Source organism: Verticillium dahliae, genomic scaffold, assembly GCF_000150675.1.
Source record: "Verticillium dahliae VdLs.17 supercont1.2 genomic scaffold, whole genome shotgun sequence".
NCBI classification, from domain to species: domain Eukaryota; kingdom Fungi; phylum Ascomycota; class Sordariomycetes; order Glomerellales; family Plectosphaerellaceae; genus Verticillium; species Verticillium dahliae.
In genome coordinates this window covers 1,266,060-1,291,806 of record NW_009276916.1, presented here as the reverse complement: position 1 = coordinate 1,291,806, position 25,747 = coordinate 1,266,060, and the positions used below count along the sequence as shown (strand labels likewise).

The 25,747-nt window shown below is 58.5% G+C and overlaps 9 protein-coding genes across 9 annotated transcripts; 5 read left to right on the top strand and 4 right to left on the bottom strand.

The window, feature by feature from the left end:
* Window positions 1-5,130: 5,130 nt before the first annotated feature.
* On the top strand, window positions 5,131-6,342 carry VDAG_01239 (uncharacterized protein; the record flags this gene model as incomplete). The annotated part of the gene is made up of 1 exon (XM_009650125.1): window positions 5,131-6,342. One exon carries the CDS (start codon window positions 5,131-5,133, stop codon window positions 6,340-6,342), a length of 1,212 nt encoding a protein of 403 aa, XP_009648420.1.
* Window positions 6,343-7,037: 695 nt separating this feature from the next.
* On the bottom strand, window positions 7,038-8,097 carry VDAG_01238 (cyclin-C; the record flags this gene model as incomplete). The annotated part of the gene is made up of 2 exons (XM_009650124.1): window positions 7,038-7,846; window positions 7,938-8,097. 2 exons carry the CDS (start codon window positions 8,095-8,097, stop codon window positions 7,038-7,040), a joined length of 969 nt encoding a protein of 322 aa, XP_009648419.1.
* Window positions 8,098-8,770: 673 nt separating this feature from the next.
* Window positions 8,771-11,305, top strand: VDAG_01237 (calcium-binding mitochondrial carrier; the record flags this gene model as incomplete). Its single annotated transcript, XM_009650123.1, has 7 exons — window positions 8,771-8,933; window positions 9,163-9,370; window positions 9,573-10,357; window positions 10,413-10,459; window positions 10,519-10,637; window positions 10,695-10,730; window positions 10,789-11,305. 7 exons carry the CDS (start codon window positions 8,771-8,773, stop codon window positions 11,303-11,305), a joined length of 1,875 nt encoding a protein of 624 aa, XP_009648418.1.
* Window positions 11,306-11,981: 676 nt separating this feature from the next.
* VDAG_01236 (v-SNARE) lies at window positions 11,982-12,931 on the top strand (the record flags this gene model as incomplete). The annotated part of the gene is made up of 2 exons (XM_009650122.1): window positions 11,982-12,178; window positions 12,265-12,931. The coding sequence occupies 2 exons, from the start codon at window positions 11,982-11,984 to the stop codon at window positions 12,929-12,931; spliced, it is 864 nt and encodes a 287-aa protein (XP_009648417.1).
* Window positions 12,932-14,008: 1,077 nt separating this feature from the next.
* Window positions 14,009-16,899, bottom strand: VDAG_01235 (meiosis-specific APC/C activator protein AMA1; the record flags this gene model as incomplete). The annotated part of the gene is made up of 4 exons (XM_009650121.1): window positions 14,009-15,022; window positions 15,227-15,411; window positions 15,805-16,560; window positions 16,713-16,899. The coding sequence occupies 4 exons, from the start codon at window positions 16,897-16,899 to the stop codon at window positions 14,009-14,011; spliced, it is 2,142 nt and encodes a 713-aa protein (XP_009648416.1).
* A 745-nt stretch (window positions 16,900-17,644) lies between these two features.
* VDAG_01234 (geranylgeranyl transferase type-2 subunit alpha) lies at window positions 17,645-19,096 on the top strand (the record flags this gene model as incomplete). The annotated part of the gene is made up of 3 exons (XM_009650120.1): window positions 17,645-17,653; window positions 17,743-18,649; window positions 18,714-19,096. 3 exons carry the CDS (start codon window positions 17,645-17,647, stop codon window positions 19,094-19,096), a joined length of 1,299 nt encoding a protein of 432 aa, XP_009648415.1.
* Window positions 19,097-19,241: 145 nt separating this feature from the next.
* On the bottom strand, window positions 19,242-21,167 carry VDAG_01233 (uncharacterized protein; the record flags this gene model as incomplete). The annotated part of the gene is made up of 1 exon (XM_009650119.1): window positions 19,242-21,167. The coding sequence occupies one exon, from the start codon at window positions 21,165-21,167 to the stop codon at window positions 19,242-19,244; it is 1,926 nt and encodes a 641-aa protein (XP_009648414.1).
* Window positions 21,168-21,853: 686 nt separating this feature from the next.
* Window positions 21,854-22,261, bottom strand: VDAG_01232 (uncharacterized protein; the record flags this gene model as incomplete). The annotated part of the gene is made up of 2 exons (XM_009650118.1): window positions 21,854-22,135; window positions 22,190-22,261. 2 exons carry the CDS (start codon window positions 22,259-22,261, stop codon window positions 21,854-21,856), a joined length of 354 nt encoding a protein of 117 aa, XP_009648413.1.
* A 1,990-nt stretch (window positions 22,262-24,251) lies between these two features.
* VDAG_01231 (uncharacterized protein) lies at window positions 24,252-24,658 on the top strand (the record flags this gene model as incomplete). The annotated part of the gene is made up of 2 exons (XM_009650117.1): window positions 24,252-24,439; window positions 24,544-24,658. 2 exons carry the CDS (start codon window positions 24,252-24,254, stop codon window positions 24,656-24,658), a joined length of 303 nt encoding a protein of 100 aa, XP_009648412.1.
* Between the last annotated feature and the right edge of the window lie 1,089 nt (window positions 24,659-25,747).

Here is a 25,747-nt window from a genome sequence, read left to right as displayed (position 1 = left end):
TAAATCGGCTTGGTAGCACAAAACAATGAGACCAGCCGAGGTAATTCGAGTAAACGTCGTTTGGGAGCGTAAGTAGTGAGTTGATGATGTCGCAGGGAGGAGAGGATGTTCAAGATGTTTTCTTTTACTTTAGAAGCGGTAATGGAAGGGGGGGCTTTTTTGCGATGGTCAAGGTATTGGACAGGAGTGGGAAGGGGGGGAAGATGTAAGGTTGGGGGGAGACGTGGGAAGCAGAAGGCCCGGACGTGGTATTGGTTTTGACGAGCGAGAGGCACAAGAACCGAAGAACAAGGTGCCTGGGTGCAGGGCAGGGCAGGCCGAGTGCAGGCGGGTGCAGAGGAAGGGAGGCAAGGGAGGGATCGGCTGGTCTCCCCGCTTTTGGTGAGTGGGCGGACCAATGAAGGAGAGCGGCTGCTACAGTGCTTGACAGTGGGGGAACTGTGACCCCACAGCTTGACGCCATTTGCGCATTCGCCACTTGGACATTATTGGATGCCGGGATCACTACTAGGCCGCTCCCAGCTTAGCGCTCTCACCAGATTGAGCGCATGGGCGGTCCTGCGGTGTTGCGGTGTCGCCGGACAGTGCGGGAGTGACGCTTGCGGCCTGCAGGCTGAGATGAGGCCCCTGTCTCCGCTACCAGCCCTTCCACCCTCACAGTGTCCACTGAAAGCATCGGTCCCTCCCCCCTCCTGGTTCTCCTTCGTCAGTGAGTTCCTGTCCGCACTGCGCTACGGACGCTGCGCTGCCCTCGTCCAGTGTTTGGTATCTATCCATCTTCTTTGTTCATTTTTGGCTCGAGGCCTCTTCATGTCCCTGAACAGTGTCCGTCGTGAGCCGTGCACAGGGGGGCTGAATGGGGTCTCCAGATTTACACGATCAACTGACCAAGTGGAACCACAAGGACGCCTTGCTCTGTATCCATGTACGTGGTATGGATGGCTTCAATGCGTCAACCGCCACTGGGAGATACCTATGCCTCCCTATTCTATCGCACCTAGCCAAGGCACCTAATGTACTGCGGCGCAACGGCAGGCAGGCCGACGCCTGAAGTGGGCAGACAGGCAAAGAAAGGCAGTGACTGACACTGGCACTTTGGAGGATCCGTACGCAGTCGTGTGATTCATAGTGGATTCCAGCCTGCCGCTGCTTACGATCCCATCTGTACCTGCACCATGCCAGGGCCCAACAGCATCCGAAAGCACCAGGTGTGGGTGGCATGTTGCGTGAGTTACAGTACATGGTACCATGTAGCCAGGCAGGCATTCATTTTACTTCACTCGTCGCGCTTCAACGCTTCACAGTGAGAAGCCCGTTTCGCTTGCACCCGCATCCAATCCCATCCTGTTCAGGGGGACGAAAACAATAAGCCCTGGCCTGCCCTGGCCTGCCCTGAGAAGTCGGGGCGAGGCGCCCTTAGCGGAAACTATGCGTGTTTCTCATTCCATGCGACATGCGACGGCCTTGCCTGGCCGCCCACAGTGTCACCTTGGATGTCTCGGATTGGCACCACAGTTGACCCCCCAAAGCCCACCGACCTGGAAGACCCCCTGCAGGGACAGACACCTGGTATGTCAGGCCGCCATGTGCCCATCGCTCTTGCCTCTCACGAATGATTGTGGGGTGATTTGTGCAACCCACGATCCACTCACTCCTGCTCAACCCAGGTTGCACAAGACGAGACGGGCAGGAAGAAGGCATCAATGCATCTATCGAGGCGGGACGAGCCAATACATTACAAGTTGACGTGAGGTGAGGTGAGGTGAGGCGAGGCAAGACGACACGGCAAAGCTGGATTGTGGAGTGTCCTTACCTTGGGCCCGCCTTCCTGCCAGTTTGTTATTATTCCCCCCTCGCCTGCCACTGCTCGGCTTTGTTAGGAATCACAGCCCAAAGTCAACATTCGCGACTGAGACTACGTGTTTTGTTAAGCTGTTGACCCAAGACGAAGGAGAAGAGAGGGCCGCATCGACGAAATGGGCCGTGTCGAATACCCAGGCTACACAGTGAAGAGACCTGGAGATTCTCGCGCTTGGCCCTCCAGTCCGTCGTGGTCGACCAAGGCCTGGATTGGCACACAGAATAGGCTCGCCAGCCGCCACGTTTCCAACCAACTCGCCTGACCCTAGGATGCATCCCTCTGTCACTGTGTGAGGTCGAAGCAGCTCCAATCTGCAGGTCGACTTGTTGATGTGTGTGGGATCAACCGGGACACGCCGGCTAGCTACCAGCACAACCCTCCCAGGGGCCGGGAGGTGGGGGGAGGCGAGCTGGAGGGGGGAACACACAAGCACGAACACACCAGTCCGACAGCGACAAGCGTCATCCACAAGCGCTGGCACTCGACGCTCAAAGCCAAATGCCTTGTGGTTCTGGGGGGGGCAGAGTCCTTGTGGAACGCCCGTTGACCGCGAATGAGGAGTCGGCTGTCTCGCCTTGGCTGATCTAAGTGGCCAATTGATAGACATGCCCATGATGGAAACGGCTGCGGCGGGAAGCGTTGGTCTCGTCTGCCGTCTTCGTGCGACAGCAACTGCCACCTAGGCCGTCAGTCATCCATCAGTCGCTGGCGGGCTGGCGGTTCGACGCTTCGGGCTCGCCAGATTGCTCGCCCTTGTCATGCTGGACCTTTGTGGCAGCGCCGTTGTCACCAACCTCCCAGTCCATCCTCAGCCCTTGCCCTCCCGAATGGGGGTTCCGATTTCAGAACCAAGGAAAGACCCTGGACCCTCGATCTGGCCCTCCTGCTGCTGTCACCGTCCACCACCCACCAGCCGACCCTTGTGCCCCCCTCTCTCGACCTTCCCCTCTCCAGGCTCTTCCGCCATGCGAGCCGGGGGTGGCTTTAAGACTGTGAGACCTGGCTGGCTTCTTTCCTTCTTCCTGTCGAGCACGCAGCGACCTGAAGAGTTCGGGAGAAAGACTCTCGCGTGCCAATGTCGTCAGCATCTGCATTTTTGGCACCTAGCCATCCAAACACCCTGCAGGCCTACCCAGCTCAGGTCCCTTGTCAAAGTCGACATGGAGAACAGCCTGAGTTGTCGAGCATCAACTGACGACAAGTGCGGGGCAGAGGGGTCAGGGACAGCAGGGGCGCCAAAGGGCCCCTGGAGGTGGACGATGCTATTTCTGATGTGCCCAACCACGCCTCCGACCATTTACCAGAAACAGGCCTGGCTGGGTTCCTGGAAACGCGAATGGCACCTAAAAGAAATGCGTCTTTCCAACTCTGCATCTGTCACTTGCGCAAGAAGCATCTCGAAGAACCCGAGTGACGATTGCTGCCCCTTCAGGACACACCATTGTCTTAGGTCCGCCTTGTTCGTTGATAGGAACGCCCGCTGTATGCATGTCCCGTCGTCGAGGATGCATCCGTAGTCGACGGAGAGAACTGGACCACCCTCGACGACGAAGATAAGACGAAGTTGGAGGGGTGGAGAAACCCTGGCTGCTGCCATTGAGAGGATAGTAGGGGGAGCCATCTTCATCCAACACCTCGTTGACGCCGCCCTTCACCATTTGTGGTTTGCTACCCTTGTCCGCCAGCCACCCTCCGACCTCCTCGGCCACCACCAACCGTCACAGTGCCGAATGGAAAGAACCCCATCGCCCGCTCCCAACTTTTCCCCGACGACAAGGCGGTTTGGGTGGTCAGGCGGTGTGCCTCTTGCGCCAAGGTTCAGTGGCCAGGGCTCTTGTAGCTCTGATGGGCTCACAGCGCACCCTGTGGGCTGAGCACTCTGACCTTGCTGGTACATGGTACTCCTCCACTCCGCAGCCTACGAACGATTCGGTCTCAACACTTGTCGCACTGCCACACCGCCATTCTGGGAGCGCCCCCGATCAGATCGTGCATCGCACTCTTCTGGCGAATGCCGTTGCTGCTGCGCAAATTTGCTACGGCAATTCGATGGCCGGGGCATGGCAATTACAGGCAGTGCAGTGGTGAGTGCAGTGGTGCTAAAAGTACATCTGTACACGCAGGAGGCTTGGGCATGCTCGACGGCCCGCCTGGGCTGCCCTGCATGCTGTAAGTGGGTGAGCCTGTACCAAGTCAACAGGTGCAGAATCTTCCCGTTGTCCTTGATGCTGCAAGTTGATTCCCTTTTTCGGGCTATTCTGACGGACGGCGGCGTTGCACATGCGGCGGCAGACGCGGCTGCGAGTTTGCGGCTCAACCATGAATGCCCCTCTATGGTCTCTCAGCGTAGGCTTCTTAGAAACAAGGAGCTCTCGGAGGTGGACGGATGAGGTTGACTTCGGACGACAGCTTCATCTCCCCCTGTTTCCAAGCGGCGACGCCGTCATAGCCATAGATGCGGCCGGCCATTCGCAGCATCTGCCCTGCTTGGATGAGACGTGCGACCGAACGATTTGATCCGGATATTGCTCCCCCAACTTTCACCGGGCCAGTTGCGACAGTGAAGATAAATGAAGCTTTTTGAAACAGCATCGCTCACCAAAGCTAAAATGATGGCGAACCGCGTCGCACGCACAGCACATCTGGCAGGAGTATCTGCTTGATCCATGGCTAGTCACCACCTTGCTACTATGGCCGCGGACATGACGATTCAATCATGTGTTGGCAGTCGGCGTCGCTGCCAGCCTGGTCGGTGTGATCAAGATCTCTTCATTCAGCGACCTGACCATGACCCAGTCTCACCCTTCAAGCCGGCACGAGGGTGACTTGGTTGACATTCTCCTGATTAGGCCGCGTCGAGTATCATCCGATACGGATCTCTTATCTATCCTCGCCCTCGTTGACGGGAAGTCGTTGGGAGATAATGGGTTACACAGCTCGCCGTATTGCTTGGGCGCACCTTCAACCACATGTCCTTCATATCAATATCAGATCCCCCCTCTGTCTACTCCAGCCCGGATCAGGTTTGCATCTTGTTTTCTATATTGCCCTCCCCTCCCACCTTTTTTTCAAATTGTTTGAGGCTGGCAAGCGGGATGAACGGCTAGTTATAACGGCCCGGCGGATATCCATGTGGACCCGGCGCCGACGGACGACCCTTGCCGGCTTTCAACCTCGGCCTTTGGGTCAGCCGCTGCAATAGACTTGAACTTACCCTCACGATATTTGGCACGCCTCCACATCGAGCCCCTTCAACATTGACAGCTTCCATGATGAAGGATCATCTGCCCTCCCGCCTGCTCGCCCCCGTGGTGGCCGTTACCGCTGTCGGCCTCACCACTTACCTCTATCTTCGCCCAGCCCTCATCCGTGACCCGTCCGCGACGAAGCCTCCCGCGCCGGCCCGGTCGCCGAGATGGACCGTTCTCCCATCCCTCTCAGCCCTGCAGCGAGATGAGCTGCCGTACCCACCAGATCTGCTCCCCGGCGGCCGCGACGTCGAAACGCCCTACGGCTCACTGCGCGTGTACGAATGGGGCCCTGACGCGGGCGAGAAGGTGCTCCTCCTCCACGGCATCGGGACGCCGTGCATCGCGCTCGGCGAGATGGCGCGGGCGCTCGCCGACGCCGGTCACCGCGTCATGCTCTTTGATTTTTTCGGGCGTGGCTACTCCGATAGCCCGACCGATGTGCCGCACGACGCGCGTCTCTACAACACGAAGCTACACCTCGCCCTCGCCTCGTCGCCGCTGCCCTGGTCGGGCGCCGACGCCTTCCACCTTGTCGGCTACTCACTCGGTGGCGCCATCGCCGCCTCTTTCGCACGCCACGTGCCGCACGCCCTGCGCTCGCTCGTCCTCGTCGCCCCCGCTGGCCTCGTCCGCCCGCGCCACGTCTCCCGCACCAGCCGCCTGCTGTACTCGACCGGCCTGCTCCCCGAGCCGCTGCTGCGCTGGCTCGTGCGCCGCCGCCTGGAGCCGCCGGCCCCCGTCGACCCCGAGGCCGTCCTCGACGATGACGTTGCTGGCGAGAGCGACGCCACGGGCGGGGCGACGTTTGACAATGCGCTGCTCGACCCTGCGCGGCCCGAGCTGACGGTCGCACGGGTCATACGGTGGCAGCTCGCGGTGCATCCGGGGTTCGGGCCGGCGTATCGGAGCACCATCCGGTGGGCGCCCATCTACGGCCAGGACCATGGGGAGTGGGCGCCCCTGAGGGGCATCCTGGAGGAGCGGCGCGCGGGGCGGGAGAAGAACGGGCTCAAGGGGGGCAGGGTGTGCTTTGTGGTGGGCGAGACGGACCCTGTCATCGTGGCCGGTGAGCTCGAGCAGGATGCGAGGCTGGTGCTGGGAGAGGATGCGGTTGATATGAGGGTCGTCAAGGGGGCTGGGCATGAGGTTGGCATCACGGGGGGCAGAGAGGTCGCGGGCATTGTCATGAGGTATTGGCAGTCCATACAGGCTGCGCAGTCATGTTCATGATAAGGAGCTACCTAGACGTATATAAATGTCAAGCCAATTCGCAAACAAGATCAAAATCGTGGATTGCCGTCACAAGACATGTCTGCAAATGGGGCAGGTTCTCATCTACCTAGGCATACACAATGCAGTGGTGCTGAAAGACGAAATGACAAAAAGGATTTCTCCTTCATCGGGTGCCGGCCTCGAACCCGCAGTCCTCCACGCGCTTTCTGGCCTGCGCGCCCTCGCATATAGAGGCATGCGATCTGGGTATTTGCTTAGGGCAACCTCTAGGACCACTACACCATGCGTCACGGTATTTGTGGCCCCTGTTGACAGTGGTGGAAGGGGCGGGGATATATAAATCGTCCGACGCGGGAAGGAGCCCAGGCAGCGCCATGGCAACAGGTAGCCGTGACCTGGGACATGTCACGCTCACATGCTTTCGAGGCGTTGGCCTAGAGTTCAGGGTCATCTCTAGTTCGATTCATGCTGCATTCATACTTCTATCATGTACATCGTCATGTGTTCAGTCGCTGCTTGTAGCCTTTACTACCCGCCAGTTCTACAGGCAGACCGCCACCTCGCCGCTCCGATCCATTCCCTGCCGCGGTTCACCAATGTACCAGCAGTTCAGTCAAGCCCCCTCCCTTCCCCCGGTAAATTCATGCTCCACGCTTGGGGCGCATGCTTGCACACCGCCTCCTCGACCGCTTCTATTTGTCCAAGCCGCGCGCCTTGATGAACCTGTTGAGCTGCTCCCTCGTGAGCTTGTCCTGGTACTGCTCGTGGCACTCGTAAAAGGAAATGAGCTCCTGCGTGCAGTCGACCATGGCCGTAATGTCGACGTTGCTCTCGGCGAGCCACGCGCCGAAGCGCTGCACCCTGCCGATGCGCGCCTCGGGCTGCTTCTCCTTGTCGGCGGGGTTCGGCGTCGTCGGGGCGGCGCCGGGCATCGAGAAGCCGCCGGGCCCGCGGCCGGCCTGGGACTGCGTCAGCGCGGCCGTCGCGGCGGCGATGCCCGACGTCGTCGTCGTCGTCGGCTGGGCCATGCCCGAGGACGGGCGCAGCACGAGGGCCAGCAGGATGGCCGTCAGCGCGACCGTGTGCGGCGGGAACAGCAGCGGCAGGTCGGTCATGTAGTGGTCGTTGATGATGGACCAGGCGAGGGCCGTGTCCTCCTGCGTCAGGGCCAGGTCGCCCTGGAAGGCGGTCAGCGTGCGGTAGGGCTGGTGGACGATGAGCTGCGAGCTCATCTCGCTAATGAGGAAGAACTCGCACTCGCCGAGCTTGGACGTGTCGAGGGAGACAAAGTCGGGCCACAGCGAGCGGGCCTCGCTGACGATGAGGCGGATGTGTTGCGGGCACTCCTCCATTTTACAGGAGAGGTAGACGGCCGTCGCGATGACGAGGTAGACGTTGGTGCGTCGAATCTCAATCTTGGTGTAGAAGCGCTTGATGTAGACCTGGGCCGTGGCCATGGCCTGCTGGCGGACACCTAGACGCTTGCCGAGCCGGTTGATTTCTGGAAGAAACAGGACAGACACGAGTAAGTCAAGGGCCTCGCCAGTAAGAAGAAGCTACGGGGAGAGATGCCGCACAAGGGAAAGACAAACGTTGGTTGAAGTAAATGTTCAGATGGCGCACCTGAGGCAGAGGGAACAGCTGGACGAGCTCGGTGTTCTCGTCCTCGAGCTTCTGGCGCATGGTAGCTAGGCCATCCTTGGTGAACTGCCAGTATCGCCGCTGGGTCGAGTCCCAGAAGTTGGCGGCCATGTCACTGTCACGTCGTGGACATAGTCATTCGACCGTAGCGCCTCTGCTCTCGGTCCGGCGATTCGAGCGGCAGTGTGGATGGGATGGTGTTTGTTGGTTCGAAAGATGATGGGGGTGTTGGTGGAGGCCAGCGGAATCGGACGTTGCAGCCGGGTCCGACGAGGCTGTGGCTCATGCCCTGTACATGTAGAAGCAGTGCTCGAGGCGTGTCAGGAATGGTCAGCAGAAGGGGCTTAGGGGGGGGGGGTTGCAGTGATGACATGTGGCTCAAATTGGGCACTAGGCGCGGGTACAGCTGTGGCTGCGGCCTTGGCATTGCGGGAGTGCTTTTTCTTGGTCGCCGTCGCGAAACTACGTCAATCCCTTTTGAGGCTGTGACCCCATGCCCCCAAGGATAGACACACGCACCGCATTCAATCCCAAGGCGTCCCTGCCCTTGTGATACTTTTCGACGCCATCGACATCGCCGACCCGACGACCTCTCGCGAGCCAACGATCTCTCTCGAGCCAACGACCTCCCTCGAGCCAACGACCTCCCTCGAGCCAACGCACTATGGCTCTCTGTTGACCTTGACCCGACGACATTGCCCTGCCTTGCTGTGCGCCCCATGAGGCTTCGGTCGACTTCCGACCCTCGACCCGCCGATTGTCGTCTCCTCATGCCGCCGCTGCGATGGGGGTGACACGCCTTGTATCCGAGCTCGAGCTGGGATGGATCGAGTCGCAGAACCAGCGTGACAAGCGCATGGAGGAGCTGTGGGCCAAGCTGGACACGCAAAAGTCGGGCTTCCTTGACTTCAAGGGCCTGCAGCGGGGATTGAAGAGGATTGATCATCGTCAGCCGCCCTCTGTTTTGTTCCTCGCTCTCGTTGTCCTGTGCTGATGTTTGCGAGCCGTAGCCATGAAAAATGCCGGAGAGATGATGCGCCAGATCCTGGCTAGGGTCGACACAAACGAGGACGGACGGATCGACTATGAAGGTGCGTTCACCTGAGAGGCCAACATTTGTTGGTGTGTCTCCGAATCCAAGGAGGGGGGGTCCTTCGCTGACAGACGCTTCTGCAGAGTTCCGGACGTTTGTTGAGCAGACCGAAAAGCAGCTTCTGATCCTGTTCCACTCGATCGATCGGGACAATAACGGAAAGCTCGACAAGGCAGAGCTGCAGGCAGCTTTCAAGCGTGCTGGGCTCGTTGTGCCGATGCGGAAGCTCGACGCCTTTTTCAACGACATTGACCTGAACAACGACGGCTATATTACCTTTGGCGAATGGCGGTACGTGAGACCTTGTTGGCGCCTTCGTGATCGTGCTGCGTGGACGTGGGGGGCTGCGAGCTTATAAGAAGAGACCCTGGTGGAACGCCCTCCTCGTGTTGTGGATGCCTATGAAAATAGCAAGGCTGCGTTTTGCCCATTCACGCGCAACACTATGCCTATACTGTGCGCAGTTGGCTGACCTCTTGATTCACTGCATTAGGGACTTCCTGCTGTTTATGCCGGTGCACCACGGCAATGCGCCGCTTGAGGCTGTCCTCAGCTACTACTCGTCGATTGTCACCCTCACTGCCGAGGGCGACTCGATGGTATCGGAGGAAACACTTGAAGGCTTAGGTACGACCGGCTTCCTTCTCAAAACTCTCTTTGGGTCTATCCTGCGGATTGCCTCCCCTGCGGACCGCGACCCCGAGCCCACCGACTTGCAGCAGCCAACACCAGATTCCACGCCTTCCCTCTCGCAGGGATCCAGTACTACCACCACAGAAGACCAACGCCTCGCGGCGCCATCATTACGAGACTCATCAGTACCGCCATCACAACCAGCAGACCCCCTCACAAGTAATCGAGAAGACATGGAGTCGAGCGTGCTCCAGTCCTATGTCACGGCTCTTGACGCCGCTCACGCCGAAGAGCGCGCCACCATCGCAAAGTCCCTCCGCCTCGGCCACGCTGCAATCCAGGCGACGACCACAACGGACCAAGGCTCTCAGGTGCGCCAGAAGAAAACAAAACTGACGAGTTACATCCCTGATCCAGGCTACTTCCTTGCCGGTGCCGTCGCTGGCGGTGTCTCGCGCACCGCCACGGCGCCCCTTGACCGTCTCAAGGTCTACCTGCTCGTCAACACAAAGTCGAGCGCCGACACGGCCCTCGCGGCCCTCAAGCAGGGCCGGCCCCTAGTCGCCCTGGCCAATGCCGGCAAGCCCTTTGGCGATGCCTTTCGTGACCTTTGGCAGGCCGGCGGTATGCGCAGCTTGTTTGCTGGTACGTTGGTCCGCACCTCTTGCATGCGCCGCACGGGTATGCTGACTGGCCATAGGCAACGGTCTCAACGTGATCAAAATTATGCCTGAAAGCGCAATCAAGGTATGTCTTGCCCCGCCGTCAATCCTGATTTTTTTTTGGCCCGTCTGACATGCGCCTAGTTTGGGTCCTACGAAGCCGCCAAGAGGGCCCTCGCTAAGCTCGAGGGCCATGACGACCCCAAGAGGATCAACTCTTACTCCAAGTTCACGGCGGGCGGCATTGCCGGCATGGTCGCACAGTATGTCCACGGATAAACTACAACGAACACAGAGTCTTCTGTCTAACAACATGGTAGATTCTGCGTCTACCCCCTTGATACCCTAAAGTTCAGGTATGACCAACCCTCCCCTCGATGGCCCTTGTCCCGCATCCCCCTGACAGCCTTGCAGACTTCAGACATCCACTGTCCAGGGCGGGCTAACAGGCAACGCCCTCGTCATTGACACGGCCAAGAAGATGTGGCTCGCAGGCGGCTTCCGCTCCGCCTACCGCGGCGTCACCATGGGCCTGATAGGCATGTTCCCGTACAGCGCCATCGATATGGGGACGTTTGAGCTCCTCAAGACGTCGTACAAGAAGTACGCCGCCCAGTACCAGGGCATCCACGAAGAGGACGCCAAGCCGGGCAACATTGTCACGGGCGTCATTGGTGCGACGAGCGGCGCGTTTGGCGCCACGGTCGTCTATCCGCTCAACGTCCTGCGCACGCGCCTGCAGACGCAAGGCACGGCCATGCACCCGGCGACGTACACGGGCATATGGGACGTGGCGCAGAAGACGCTGAAGAACGAAGGCATGCGCGGCATGTACAAGGGTCTCACGCCGAACCTCCTCAAGGTTGCGCCCGCCCTCAGCATAACCTGGGTCATGTACGAAAACTCCAAACGCATGCTGGGTCTGGAGTGAGGGGGGAGAGGCAGCAGCGGCAACAGCCGCACTCGAATATACAACAAGCGAAATACAGAGCCAAGCAGGACCTGCGGACACAGGTGGCGCGCAGATCAAGGGCATAGCATGGCGTCTGGGCCGCGAGCATTCTCCCATTTTTTCCCCTTCAAAAAAAGGGAGAGACAGAAAGAAAAAAGAAGGGAGCGGCGGCACAACCATGCGGAGGATTTTGGTAACCGTAATGTGTACAGAAGGCGGTAAAGCGGACAGGCAGACGACTGAGATGGGGTTGTCTCCTAGGGGGGCATCCTTGAAAGATACCAAGAGAGCGTCAATCGGTTGAGATATAAGTCATTCAAACTGCCTGCGTGCTTCTACTTGTGCTGGGCGGAGAGCAGGCTGCAGGCATGCCGTGGTGTAGACGTCTTGTGGTGTTCCACCGTGGTCGAATCCAGGCCGTGGTCCAGGTCTAGGCCGTGGCGGGGGCATCCGGGCCGCCGATCCCTGCACGACTTGACCCGTCCCCACTCCCACGTAATCCACTCACGACGTCGTGCTTCCCACCCGCATGAACTCTCCCGCCTGTCATGATTGCCTGGACGAACCACGACACATCCAAAATCATCGACCGCTGCCGTCATTGCCTTGTTTCTCAACCACCGGTATCGTGCTCCCACGCCAGGTCGCTGTCATCATGTCGAAGCCGAACCAGCTCTTCCTTCTCGCCGATCACATCAAGCTCTCCTTGCTGGAGCGCCAGCGCGCCAAGTCTCTCAACCTTGACGACGATTCCCAGGAAGGCCACATCTCGCGCTCCCTTGACCAGTTTCGTGATGGGCTCGAGGCGCTGCAGGAGGAGCAGAGGCGACAGACCGAATCAGGTGATGCCAGGTGAGCCTCGTCCCACTCCCGTGTCCCCCCCCTCTCTGCCCCGAAGGGAAACCTCCCGAGCTCCCGGAACTGACGAAACATCCCAGCGGCGCCCAATCCATTGCCGATGCCCTGCCCGCCCTGCAGAAGCAGTTCTCCGACCTGACGTCCCAGTTCCACGGCTTCCCGACGCCAGAAACCACCTCGACGCTCACGCAGCCCAACGACCCCTCCCTCTCGCCCGACTTTGCCCACGCCCAGTCGGCGACGGCAGCGACGGCCGGGCCGCCGCGCAAGACAACGCTCCGCTCGCCCTCGAGCTCCTCGACGATCCCCAAGACGGTCCGCTTCACCGACTCGGCGCCATCCCCCTCGGCCGCCGACCCGGCGCTGACGGCCGAGCTCTTCGGGCCCTACCGCGACGAGCCGTCCGAGACGGAGCACCGCGACGCCACGGCCGGCGCCGGCCTCGACAACCAGCAGATCCACGCCTACCACGCGCGCGTGCTGCGCGAGCAGGACGACCACCTCGACCGCCTCGGCGAGAGCATCGGCCGCCAGCGCGAGCTCAGCATGCAGATTGGCGACGAGCTCGACTCGCACGTCGCCATGCTCGACGACGTCGACGCCGCCACCGACCGCCACCAGGGCCGCCTCGACCGCGCCCGCCGCAACCTCAACAAGGTCGCGCGCTCCGCCGGCGAGAGCAAGCAGATGATGACCATTATCGCCCTCATCATCATCCTCGTCCTGCTCATTGCCGTGCTGAAATGAGAGGACGTGCTGGATGCTGCGACAAGAGAACGCAGTCTTCGTGCGTCTCAAAGAGTCCGAACGTCAGAGAGCCGAAACGTAATGCGCGGAAACGGGGAAAGTGGAAGGGCGGCGCTGGACGCAGACGTTCTGCGTGCGCCCCTGAGAGAGACACGAGAGCAGGCTTTCGCATGGGCCCCTTTTTTCGGACTCGAACTGTTTTTTTTTGTTTTGGAATAACACCAGCACCCTTCTTTCCATGTCCTGCGGCAGGCCTTGTTTTGGAATCCTCCTGGTTTCCTGGCCCTATACGCAGCATACACACGTACCCCCTATCCTACCCTCCCCAAATCCCCTACACACAGCATGGCTAGGAGTCTGGCGCACATCGCAGGGATCTTTTGTTTTGTTTCTTGGTCTTTGATATCACACTGCCAGTCGGCCGTTTTCAGCATCTCAGGTATACATGGTAGTAACATGGCAGGCTGTTCTTCGCCCGAGCGCGAGGATCGGCAAACATTGTACATCATGCTATTCCTGCCGTGAAACATAACATGTTGCTTGCTTCTTTCGCAGCAGGGTCGAAATACAAAAGAGTTCGGAAGGGGCCCCAGCGTCTGTTGCCCCAACCTACATCTCTTGTCGTCGGTCGCGGTGAGTCTACTCGGTTGCGGTGAATCAGCGTCGCGGTGAATCAGAGTTGTCGGTCATTTGTTTTTTTGGAATAGGCGCTGGCGGGAATTGAACGTGGTGCCTATGAGGTGAATCTATATGAATGCCACATCAAACTCCACCCCACCAACGAGGTTTGATCTGAGCTCCTAGCCAGGCAGCCCGCCTTCCTCGTTGGCGGCTAGTTTTCAGAAATTTACACTTAAGTACCCTCTGCACTCTTGCCTCCTGTTCACCTGTGTATGTCTGCTAGTAGACGGTTGCCTTTGTATATTTCAGAAGGACACAACGGAGAGGAAGCGCGGCTGAGCAGGTACGAATACACTATATCATTCTTACTCCTAACAAGCTTGCTTCTCCATCCAAGGCTCAGTACGCGTGCGCTGTAAAGAATATCTGATCAAAGAGACGCGACTTCATCACCCCTTAGCGAATGATATCTCCCTCTTTGTACATGCCCTCAAGTCCCTCGAGGATATCACTTCCTCCTAGCATTCCCTTGCCTCCCACCATGACCCTCTTCGCCGCTTGCCAGACTTCGTGAAACTTGATGGTATTGTCGCTCGATGCCACGACAATGCCGCCTTCCTCTGCTGGGCGCTCTCTTGCTCGGTCACGACACAGTCCCTTGGGACCGCCAGGGTACGCAATGGCGCTGAGCGCTCTGTGGCCCTTTTCCCACTTGACCACGCCGACCATCTCGCACGAAGGCCAACTGAACACGGCAATACGAAACAGATGTTCGGGTTGTGAATAGCCAAAAGTGGCAGCAATCTCACGCCGGTTCGTGGACCATATGAGTGATGTCACCTGCGCCGCACATGCAATGGTTGCGAGAGCTGTGCCGGTCTTGGTGTGGAAGAAGTGTATGCATCGGTCATTGGAGCCGCCCCCTGTCGCAACGAGGCCGTCCTGCCATGGACAAAAGGCAATCGCCTTGACGGCGGCGCTGTGGATCCAGCGATGCGTCTCTGAACCGGGTCCGAACTGCGGCACCTCATCAGGCGAGGTTCGGACGGTCCGGATGCTGGTACCGTCTCTAAGAAGTTGAAATGCCTCTTCATCCCTTCCTTCATTTTGTATTAGCAGGTCATACAACTCACTGCCGATGCTTTCCGATGACTGCCTCCGCTTCCGTACCGTCGGCGAGACTGAACCCTGGTGTCGTTGTGGTTGTAGGATCTTGTTGACCTCGAACAAGCAGCAATAGTTGTCATTGGCACCAGTCGCAAAGACTTGACCGTTGGGGGACCAGACTAATGCACAGATCTGCAAAGCATGGGCAGAAATCTTAGCTACCAGCGTAATGGAGCCAGGCCAGTCATCGCGGGCCACTTCCCAAGCTTCCGGCCACTCCACAACGTAGTAGTAAATATGTCCCAAGACGTCGCCTACGATCAAGTCCTCAGTGGAGACCCTCCGTGGCGGGTTTGTGGGATGCTTCGACAGCCGCAGTGTGCACGTCGGCCGCTAGCTGACACAGCAGATCGGGAACGGGTGCGTCATCTCGAAGCGTGGAAGATGACTATTGAGAGACGTCAGGGCAAAGTAGCCACTCGATCGACTGTAGGCAAGTATTCCTTTGCCTCCCTCTTCCGAGGAGAAAGAAACCGAAGTCAGCCAGGGGGAGTCGGGCCCACGCACTACGGGCATGACTCCGTGACGACTAGACCATGAGTACAGCGTGCCTCCCAGCCCTACCGCAAGGACGTTCCAAGTCCCCGAGTAGGCCAGCGTTGAGCAGTAGTAGTCATCGCGGAGATCGGGGGCGTCAAGCACACGGAACGGGGCTGAAGGCAGCCTGCGCTCGATTCGAGAAGCCCGTGCCCCTGCTCCGAGTATGGTCAGTCTGATAGTCTGAGAGGAATAGGAAGCCAACCTACTCCCGGAGTGATGTGGTTCAATCCATTCTGTACCGTTCCACGTCGTTTTTCTTTTGCGTCCCATTGTCTGCATACCAGTGTGTGGGGGATTGAGCAGCTTGTCACTGAAACCAAAAATCTTTGATGCCTGATCAATGTTCAGGGCATATGCAAGGCGAGCTTCATGTTGTTCGACGTCTCTCGGATATGTCGAGTTCTTCAGACTCGGAAATGCATTATAGTGAAATCGAGCGCTGGTACCAGTTCGAATGAGGTGGCCACGACCACTGTCGATGGCCGTGCCACTGGGAGCCACGCCACCGATAGCCTAAACTGTACCGTGGCTGAGCTGTCTCGTACTGAAGATGCGTCGGTTCTCCGGCATAGGGACGATTGTCGTTCCTACTTGGGTGGCTATTAGCGAGCCGTTTCGAGTGTGGGGCAGGTGCTGAAATCTCCTACTTGGCGCCTCTTCCATGCGGGAGACGTAGCGGAAGTCTGAGGCCAAAGGGGGGGCATTGGCGGTCGCTCGGTGCAGAAAGACGTCAGGAGAGGCATGATGGTTGCGTAAAAGCCTCTCGGAGGCTGTCAAGTCATCGACGAGCTTGGAGGTACGGTACGTGATAGAGATGGGTGCGGACGCTTTCCATCGTGGTATGAAGCGGTCTGGCAGGTTCAGGGACCCTTTTGTATATTGTCGATTCGGTTTTGGCCGGACCACCTTGTTGGAGTGAAAGTTTGCGGGAATGCCGGTACGCAATCTGGATCGAGTCTGTCTTCTCGTGGGCGTGGGTTCAACCTCGGGCTCTTTATCAGACTCGTGATCAGACTCGTGCTTATCTGAAGATCCGGAGCCGTCACACACAAAGTCGTAGTTGAGACAGTATGGAGGGAATTCTGGGACATCGTCCTGGTGGGCTCTCTTCTCCGGCGAAGAGCACTCAGAGGAACCGTAGCCCGAGTCGGCTGGACTGTCAAAGGGGTGGGCTAGTCTGGCCAGCCCCCGAATTCGACGGGACCGGGGGGTGCGGGGAGCTGGTCCCATGGCCAAGGTCGGCTTGTTCGTCACCGGCAAACCGATTAGCCTGCGGGCGGTAGAGAAAGGTGTGTGGATGCCTTGATCACCGAGTCACGAAAGAAGAGCCCAAACACCTCAGATTGGGCCCGTACGGTGTTGAGAGAAAGAATGACTGATCATACGGATAACAAAGTCAAAATCTATAGTGTGTGTTGGTTGGGGCGTCGGTGAGCAAATCCACCTCGCATACCAACGTGGCGAGATGGCGGGAAATGTATGAGCACGCGTCGGACAACGGAACTAGGAAAGGGAGAAGAAGAGAGAGAGGAGACGATTGTAGGGGCATGAGGGATGGAAGAGGATGAGGAAGACATCAGCCAGGCGGGCGGGCTCTGCAAGAGATGTGGCCGAGTGCAGTTTCTCAGGCAGCGCGCCATGACGGCGACAGTGTAGGCGAGGTACGTGATCACTACCTAGCTTGCCGAAGCCCTAGATGAAACATACTCGGTGGGTGCTGCAGTCACATACCAGAATCTAAGGTACTTGCCTTACCTCCTGGTTCAATACCTCCCTTACTGGGTACCTACCTACCTAGGTAGGTGAGGTAGGTACGGATATCAGTCGGGAAGGTTCACCTGGCTCTGACTTCCTGGAAGGCGTCTCCGGGAAGCGTCTTGCCCTCTATCACCAGATGGGGCCAATTCTTTTTTTTATTTTTTTCCAATATTGTGCATATCATTAAAACACCACAAGAAACCGACCATAGGACATGGCACAGCACCCCGAAGCAAGGCTGTCTTGCATCAAGATCGACACCTATTGATTATTGAACTCGTGCTGTCGAACAGGGAGCTTGGGCCCCCCTGAACCAGCATCTCTCGCCTCGGTGTATCTAACCGGCCGGTGAGGAGAGGTGGGGTGACTGTTACTGGCAGCACTGTGACATGACGAGGTGGGCATCCGTGGGCGTGGGGAATCCCTGGCACTGTCACATTTACTTCCCGCCTAGTACCAAACACCCAGGACCGTCTGACAAAGTCCGACAAGTCCGCCAACGTCCCGATTCTGCTGCATAATCCGGATCCGACCACCCTCGCCCGCAGTGGCACCTTGTCGATCCGTTCTGCCGTGACTTTATCCTTGACACCTTCTCTTGCTGGAAGCTCCCTCTTCATCTCTGCCATGGCCAGCGTAAGCAATCCCCCCATCAACATCACTACCACGCCATCCCAATCACCCGCTCTGCCAAGCATCGCGATAAAGCTGACGCACGCCCAAAGCACGGCGTAGCCCGCACGTCCCGCGCCCGTACGCCAGCTCAGTACCAAGCCGACCAGGACAAGATTGCCGCCTACCGCGACCTCGACGCCCGCCTCCTTGCCGCCAACAACGACTCCTCCGCCCTCGCCGACCCCGCGACCCTGTCCCTGACGGCGGACCTCCTTGCTCGCAACCCCGAACACTACACGGCATGGAACGTCCGCAGGCGCTGCCTAACCTGTGGCTCCTTGTCAAAACGCTCGCCTGGGCCATCGCCGTCGGCGCCGTCCGCGACTTCTTCCACACACTCCACAGCGCCAACGTCCTCCGCCGCATGGTCGCCCTCTGGCTCGGCCGCGACCCAGCCAGCCCCCGCGTCCCTTCCACACCCCTCGAGTGGGAGGAGTGGTACAACAGCTGAGGGGAGCCCGGCCCCTGGCGCTGCGGTTCCCGAGGCCAACGCAACCCTGAAAACTGACGACAAAACTGACGGCAAGCACAACGCACTCGTCCTCGACACGCTGCGCTCCGAGTTGCAGTTTACCTTTCCCCTCATCAAGGCTAACCCAAAGTGCTACTGGATCTGGAACTACCGCCTATGGTTGCTGCAGCAGGCCATTGAGCTGCTGCCGGTGGCCGCCGCGCGCCGCGTCTGGGACGAGGAGCTCGGTCTCGTCGCCCTGATGCTCACCAAGGACCAGCGCAACTTTCACGCCTGGGGCTACCGTCGCCACGTCGTCCGCACTCTAGAGAGCGAGGCCCTCGCCGGCAGCACAATGTCAGAGGCCGAGTTTGCGTACACTGAGCGCATGATCAGCGCCGGTCTATCCAACTTTTCCGCCTGGCATCATCGGAGCCGGGTCATCCCGCGCTTGCTGAACGAGAGGGGGCTCAATGACGCGGAGAGGCGGGCCTTTCTGGATGCGGGTAGGCATCTCTCGCCCTTGCGGATACCTTGTCACACTTGGTTCGCGAAGCTGACAGGGTGCAGAATTTTCGTTGGTGAGGAGAGCCCTCGACGTCGGGCCGGAAGATCAGTCCTGCTGGTACTATCACCAATTCCTGGTCCTCAACATGACGGAACCAGTAGGCAAGCAGACGATTGCGCCCAACCTTGGCGCCGAAGACAAGGTGCCAATCCTGCAGAGCGAGATCGACAACATTAAGGACCTTCTCGAAGACTACGACGACGATCTCAAGCTGGCATATGAGGCGCTCATGGACTACACGCCGGCCCTCGCGCGACTTGAAGGGCGCGAGGAAACTGAGACCGACAGGGCTGAGCTGCAGGGGTGGCTTGCTAAGCTGCGGAAGCTGGACCCCATGCGTAAGGGACGCTGGGATGATTTCGAGCGGGCGCATAGCTTGCGTTGATAATCGTGTGGACTTGGTACGGTGTACGATTACGAGTTGACATGATGAGATGATCAAAGTAGATACAATTTGAGCGCAATGTTGTTTAATACAAGGCAGCATGCTGTACATGCCAACAGATGTTTATTACCACCACCCCCGCTCCTTACGCGGTGCACTTGCCCCTGACCAGACTAGCATCCTTGCCAACGAGGCCGTCAATATATCCCAGCAGCGTCTCCACGGGGATCATGTCAATGGCGCCGAGCGTCGGGCTCGACGACTTGAACACCTGCCCGCCAAACAGAACGCGCACATACCACCCGCTCTCGCTGCCCGCCGCACCAGTAGGCGCAGCCGTAGGCGTCGTGGAGACCGTCGCCGTCGGCGCGACGACGCACGCGCACGCCGACTTGACAGCGGCCGCGTCCCCCTTGCAGTTGGCGATCCAAGTCGGCAGCGGCGACGCCGTCGCCGTCTCCTGGGCCGTGAAGCCAGGGCAAAAGGCCGAGGCCGAGGCCGACTCGCGGATCATCTGGCGCAGGCAGTTGTTCCGGCTGCAGCCGGGCGCGACGACGGTCGGTGCCGGCTGGGACGAGGCGGTACCGCTCTGCTTCTTCGTCGTCTTCTTCTGGTACAGCTCGAAGACGACCTCGGCGCCCATGCCGGGCCAGACCATGTGGTCGATCTGCAGCAGCGACAGAAGGCGCGAGACGGAGCCGTCGTGGGCGACGTTGTGCCTGTAGATCGGGGCGTTGGCGGCGGCGGCGTCACCGGCGACGGCGGCGCGCAGGTGGCCCGCCAGCTCGGCGGCCCAGACGCCGTAGGTCGCGGTGCTGGCGGCGAGCGAGTCGGGACTGTCGCGGTAGATCTGGGAGTACTCCCAGTGGCCGATGCGGAAGACGGTGTCGGCCTGGGTCTGGCTGATGCAGGCCGACGTGTCGTTGCGGCCGTTGACGAGCCTGCAGGGCAGGGGCTTGTCGTGGCACTGGCGGGCCGAGAGGTTGTCGTAGTAGGGGTCGAAGGAGTTGTGGAAACCGGCGTTGGAGGCGGGCACGCCGGAGATGGTGTCGAGGGCCGAGTAGAGCGGGGCCGCGGCGCGGAGGTGGTTCGCCCAGGCCGGGTTGTTGCCGGACTTGATGCGGCTGAAGAGGGACGAGCCGGCAGGGCAGCTGTACTGAGGTTCAAGGGAGTCGACGCCCGACGCCTGGATGCTGAGGCCCTGCGGCGATGTCGTGTCGTACATGCCCTTGATCAGGAGGCCGGCGACCTGGCTCGTGATCTGGTTGTTGGTCACGCGGTACTGGACCTTCTCGTGCCACGAGGGGTCGTTGCGGCTGGGCAGGAAACCCAGAAGATCGTGATAAACGCCGAAGAGATCGACGCCGTGGACATACGAGTCGTCAAGGCCCTGAGCCGTGATCTGGGGGAATTGGCAGGTTCCGATCCAGCCGGCAGGGACGAAAGGGTTGACGGGCGAGATGTACACCTTCCAGTACGTCTTGGCTGCGGAGTTGCTGCCGTCCAGACGCTCTCCAAAGTAGAAGAGGCCCTGCTCATCGCAGTTCCACTGGTAGGACTCAACGGGGAAGGCATTGGAGGAGTACGGCGTGCGTTTGTGGTGACGGTGGATCTGGTACAGAATTAGTCGTTTTGTCAAGCAAAGAATTCCCAGAACTTGGCTCACCAGCTCGACATATTTCAGTTCAAAGTCATCCGACGGCCTGACATATTCCGTCTTGCGCACGTGGGGCATGTTACACCAGTTGTACGTGCCGTACTTGTCGATTGGCGTCTCAGAGGTATCATAGATGAACCCCCACTTGCCCTCACCGTTGAGCACCTCGGTGAAGTTGGCATTGACCTGGGACTTGGCCGGCGCATGCCAGCTCACATCTATGGACTGTGCTGACACGGTTGAGCCGGCAACTGCGAGGGCGCCCAGGATGGGGCCAGTCTTGGACCAGAGAGCCATGATGTGTTGTGTGGTGTAGGTGCCGATGAGGAAGATGCCAAGGCAGAGTAGGGTGGGCCTGATCAGTGAAGAGAGGCTTGTTGATCTCATGGTTCCGGCGCCCAGAGACGAAGACATGGCGACGCTTTTATGCTCAACGGCCTCTCTACACTCGCCTCCTCATCAGGGTCCCAAGGTGCTGGCGACAAGGTCACCACGTGCGTCGGCGGTGCTCCGCTGCTGCATCTGCAATTTCGGAACAAGGCGAACAAATGGCACTATGGACACGTTTTGAGGCCGTCTCTGGGGACTATTGATGATATTGAAGGATAGCCTGGCGGAAAGTTCGGTCGTCGTTCCCACGATGATGCCCAAGTACAGTTGTGGTTGGGGCGTGAGCTCCCACGTGGGGAGGCGCGCTCGACGACTGGCTGTGCCTGGAACGGTACGTACCTGGCCCATTGACCAATGGCACGTGTTCCTGGTTCCTGGTATTCGAGGAAGCACTCCCATTCCATCGCATAGGTACCTAGATAGGTAGCTACCTACCTGCCTCAAGGTAAGGTACCTTACTCTTAGACCTCGTGTATTCTCCCGTAGTCCCGTAGTATCCCGATCTGAGTTTCTCTTTCATCCGAGTCACACCAGGCCAGCAACGATCCTCCATCTCCATCATCTTGCCCCACCTATGTCTGTCCACCCGGGTTGAGACCACTCCGTTCATCATCGCCTGTCTGTCGCCATGCTCAGCAAGATGAAATTGACTGCGAACGTCCTTCTCTATAGCTCAGAACTCACCATTCATCTGCCTTCTTAAACAGCCATCAGTGTCCTCGTCGATGACCACGTCCCAGGTTAATGCCAGGAAACTGGGGGATTCCGAGGACGCCTGGCACCGGACACTGGTTGTACCAGTATGCATCAATGAGGTACCACGCAACCCATCTACCCGACTCCTCGTCCCAACCATATCGCCACCCCCCCAGAGGCGGCGGGGTCGGGATCCTCCGGACGACAGGCGTCTGTATGGTCGGTGAACCCTCGAAAGTCGGCGAGGGCGGGGCCGTGTACGGCGGCAGAGCCGCGTCCCGTTGATTGTGGGCGTGCTAAGCCTCGCCAGTCCGGGGGTCGACGTTGGGGGCACGGCGTTTCTTGTTGACCATCTCATCGACATCGTCGAGGTCGCGGAGCGTGGGCTGCCAGAGGTTGGCGGCGATGATGTCCTCGGCCATCTTTTTCTTCCCACCGTGGTTCTTGTCCTTGTGTCTGTCTTTTTTGTCGTCCCTGGCAATTGTGCTAGTATCTGTCATGTGCTGGAAGCTCATTCCGCGTCGAGAGCGTGGTATTAATGATATCTGCTGAATCCTGCAATCATTGCGAGCGAGAATTGCCAGGGGGCTTGCTGATATCGGACAAAAGCAAATGATGATGAAAGCTCGTGGTGTAGTCAGAGCCTCCCGGGGTAGGGGTTTGATTGACGTGACTGATCGATATTGTGAGAGATGCGTAGAGAGAACATGATCTCGAGGTCAGAGGCATGGACGTGCCAGATCATTCCTTTTAAAAATCCAAAGGAAAATCCAAAGGAAAAGCACTGATCGTCATGGCGAACATGCTCTGGCCCTATTGCGGTCAAGCAACGGGATAAAGGACGCAGCCGAGACAATGCCAGACCCCACGAGCCACAAAGCTCAACACAATTCTATGTTCCTTCATGGACGGAGAGTCGCCAGTGCATGTGTGCCAGAGCTGGCCGGTCCTTTCTTGAATCCGGACAAAGGGTCATGCGAGCCAGAAGCCTGGCCATGGCATGGGGCACGCAGGCGGCCAGTGTGTGTCTTGTCGTGAGTTGACTTCCAGGCTCCTCCCAATTTTGGGTACAGTATCCTTAGAACATCGTCTTGAGGCAGGTGCATTTGACGAACATGTTGTATAGTCCTTCACAGAACGGTCCGTGAACTTAACACGAGTCCGTCTGGTCAAGGTTGTGAAGCTACCAGGATTTGAGGAGGGCCCTCCTTCTATTACTCGTACAGAGCTCTGGCTCTCATTTTGCTACGAAGGGTGCTGGGGTGATCGTTGTTCATTCCCAAAGGCGTCTGTAGCAGCTGATGAACGTAAATCCCATGTCTTGAGGCGCAATCCCATGATGAGAGGACTTCCTCAGTCCGCTGTCAAGGCAATACAGGCTGTAGCTCTCACTCGCCATCTTAGCCTGTTCCCTGGAAAATGCGACGTGGGGTAAGCATCAGCCCAAGACGGAACAGACCGACATTGGCCTTATCATAGTAGACGACAACGCCTAGGCCATGGCTTCTTGAATATCAGGGATATCATCTCACAGGTTGAAGCCACTATTTTCCCGTCATGAGATTGTTCAGGCAAAAATTATAAGCAAGACAGAATGCAAGTTGAACACACCACACCAGTCCCACCACACATCGACCGCGAGCAGATGCAGAGGACAGCATCCGACTCACTTGCCGGCATGCTCGGGCAACGAGACGTGGAAACGGTCCTTCTAGAATGGAGCCTTGGATCGAATAGCTTGGGAATATGGCTGCCTGCACTGCATGTCGGTCGGCGTCGACTCCGCCTCGTTGAAATGGGCCACAAGCTAAAGTTGTGCCGCCAAGAAAAGTGTTGGGTGGCATCGCCTCTCGACACTGCATCATAGTACCTAAGGAGGTACATTACGGTAGGTAGGTACCTAACAAGATGCGCATCACCACAGACGGAAGGAGCGGGAAGGCGGAGCCATATCCTGCCCCGTACACGTAGTGGTGTTCTCCTTCCACGGCTGCCTTGCCCTCTGGATCTCAGGACCTGCCGACCCGGGAAGGCTGCCCGACGAGGGCGGCGACGTCAGTGGCCGGATCCCGTTAGCGGACTGCACATGACAAAGCCTTCTGGCTCCGGATAGGTCCACCATGATGGAACAGAACCCACCCAGCCATCCACCCATCCATCCATGGCCGCCCCCCCAATTCATGATTGCTGTGACACCTGACCCTGAACCTTCCCTCGCCGCCAGCCATTTCACCTGAATCACCTCACCTACCATACCAACAATAAAAAGCCATCCCAACCGCACCTCGAACTGCCGTATCCGCGCTAAAATCCAAACATCAAGAGAATCCTTTCGATCGCGAAGCTCAAGACGACCTAGAAGACCCCGACGACTACCTCACCTACCCAACACCCAAGACACCCACCATCAACATGAAGCCCTCTTCGTTCCTCGTTGCCGCCCTCGCCATCGTGCCCGGCGCCATGGCCGTCGATCAGATGAAGAACATCATCGTCTGGGCGCAGGACGACACCACTACCGACGCCATGATCGAGAAGGCCAAGTCGGCCATCCTTGAAGCCGGTGGCAAGGTCACGCACGTCTACAGCACCCTCATCCGGTACGTCGCCTACGCCCCCGACGAGCGCGATCGACACCGTCCCCTCGTCAATCCTTTAGGCTACGAGAAGCGATATGTGTGAATTGAATGCTAACACAAGACAGTGGTTTTGACGCCATCGCGCCTGCCAAGGTCGTCGAGGCCGTCTCCGCCTTTGACGCCGGCCTCAAGGTCGAGGAGGACCAGATTGTGACGACATACCAGAACAAGGACAACTAAAGGGGCGAAGCGAGACACATACGACGGCATGCTCTGGAGCATGGACAAAAAGGGACGTCGAAATCATTGGGGAACGGGCCTCGACGCAACGATGACACGTGCGATGCCATCGACGGCCTGGAGAGTACAACCACATTCATTCGCTTAGCATGGGAAGTACTGGTGTTGGGGCGTTTTTAGCAGATACCTGATCGAACTGAACCGGATCGAACCCTTGGTGGCTCGACGAATAGACGGGCACTTGATTTTTTTTTATGTATTTTTGTCCTGAGCATCGTCCCCGTGTTCATGCAGTGTTACACTCTCAGACCGCATGGCATCAAAGAAGGTTTGCTCCTATCGTTTGAGGGAGCGGTGGCATGGTTCGTTGGGCCTGTCGATGCGCCGCTACGAAACCAAGGGATCATGCCAGTGATTGAATCGAGCAGCTAGACTGCCGCTCAAGCGATCACCGGCCATCTGAAGGCTGATGGTGTTCACCTGTGAGAGGAACCGGCGTATGGAAGGAATCGACCAGACCGTAAGCATGACGGCTGGGCGTCGATGATGAGCGTGCTTGTGGAGGAGGCAGAGGCGGGATCGGCCGCTAACGTGCCCCCTCCCGGTGTTCCTCTCTCCCAAACCCCACGATGATGACATGGAGTACACGGCTCGACTCGACCTAGGACCTGGGATACTCAGCGGCCGAGAGCTCCGCGATCCTTCTGCCCAGGGATAGAGGGGAGAAGGGACGGAGAGCTCGGATGGTTGACAGGTTCGGTACGGCGTGACACCCACCGGAAATAGGCATGCCTCTTCCCTTCTTTTAGTCTTTGTTTGACACAGATGTGATTTCTGCAAGACCTTGGGGGGGAGGCGGTATCCTGACGTTTGCCTCATCTACGCAAAGTGGCTAGGGGCCATGAGGGGCCAGAGCGTACATGTAGGTAGCATGGGGGAGAGCGGATGACGGGGGGGGCGATGGTGCTGTTTGACGGGAGGGCCGGCGGGAAACTCTGCCTTTGTTCGACAGGCCGGGGGTGGGAGCTGAAGAAGACTCTGGTGTGTGCGTGTGTGTGTGTGTGTGTTGCTTGTTCTTCAGCTGGAAAA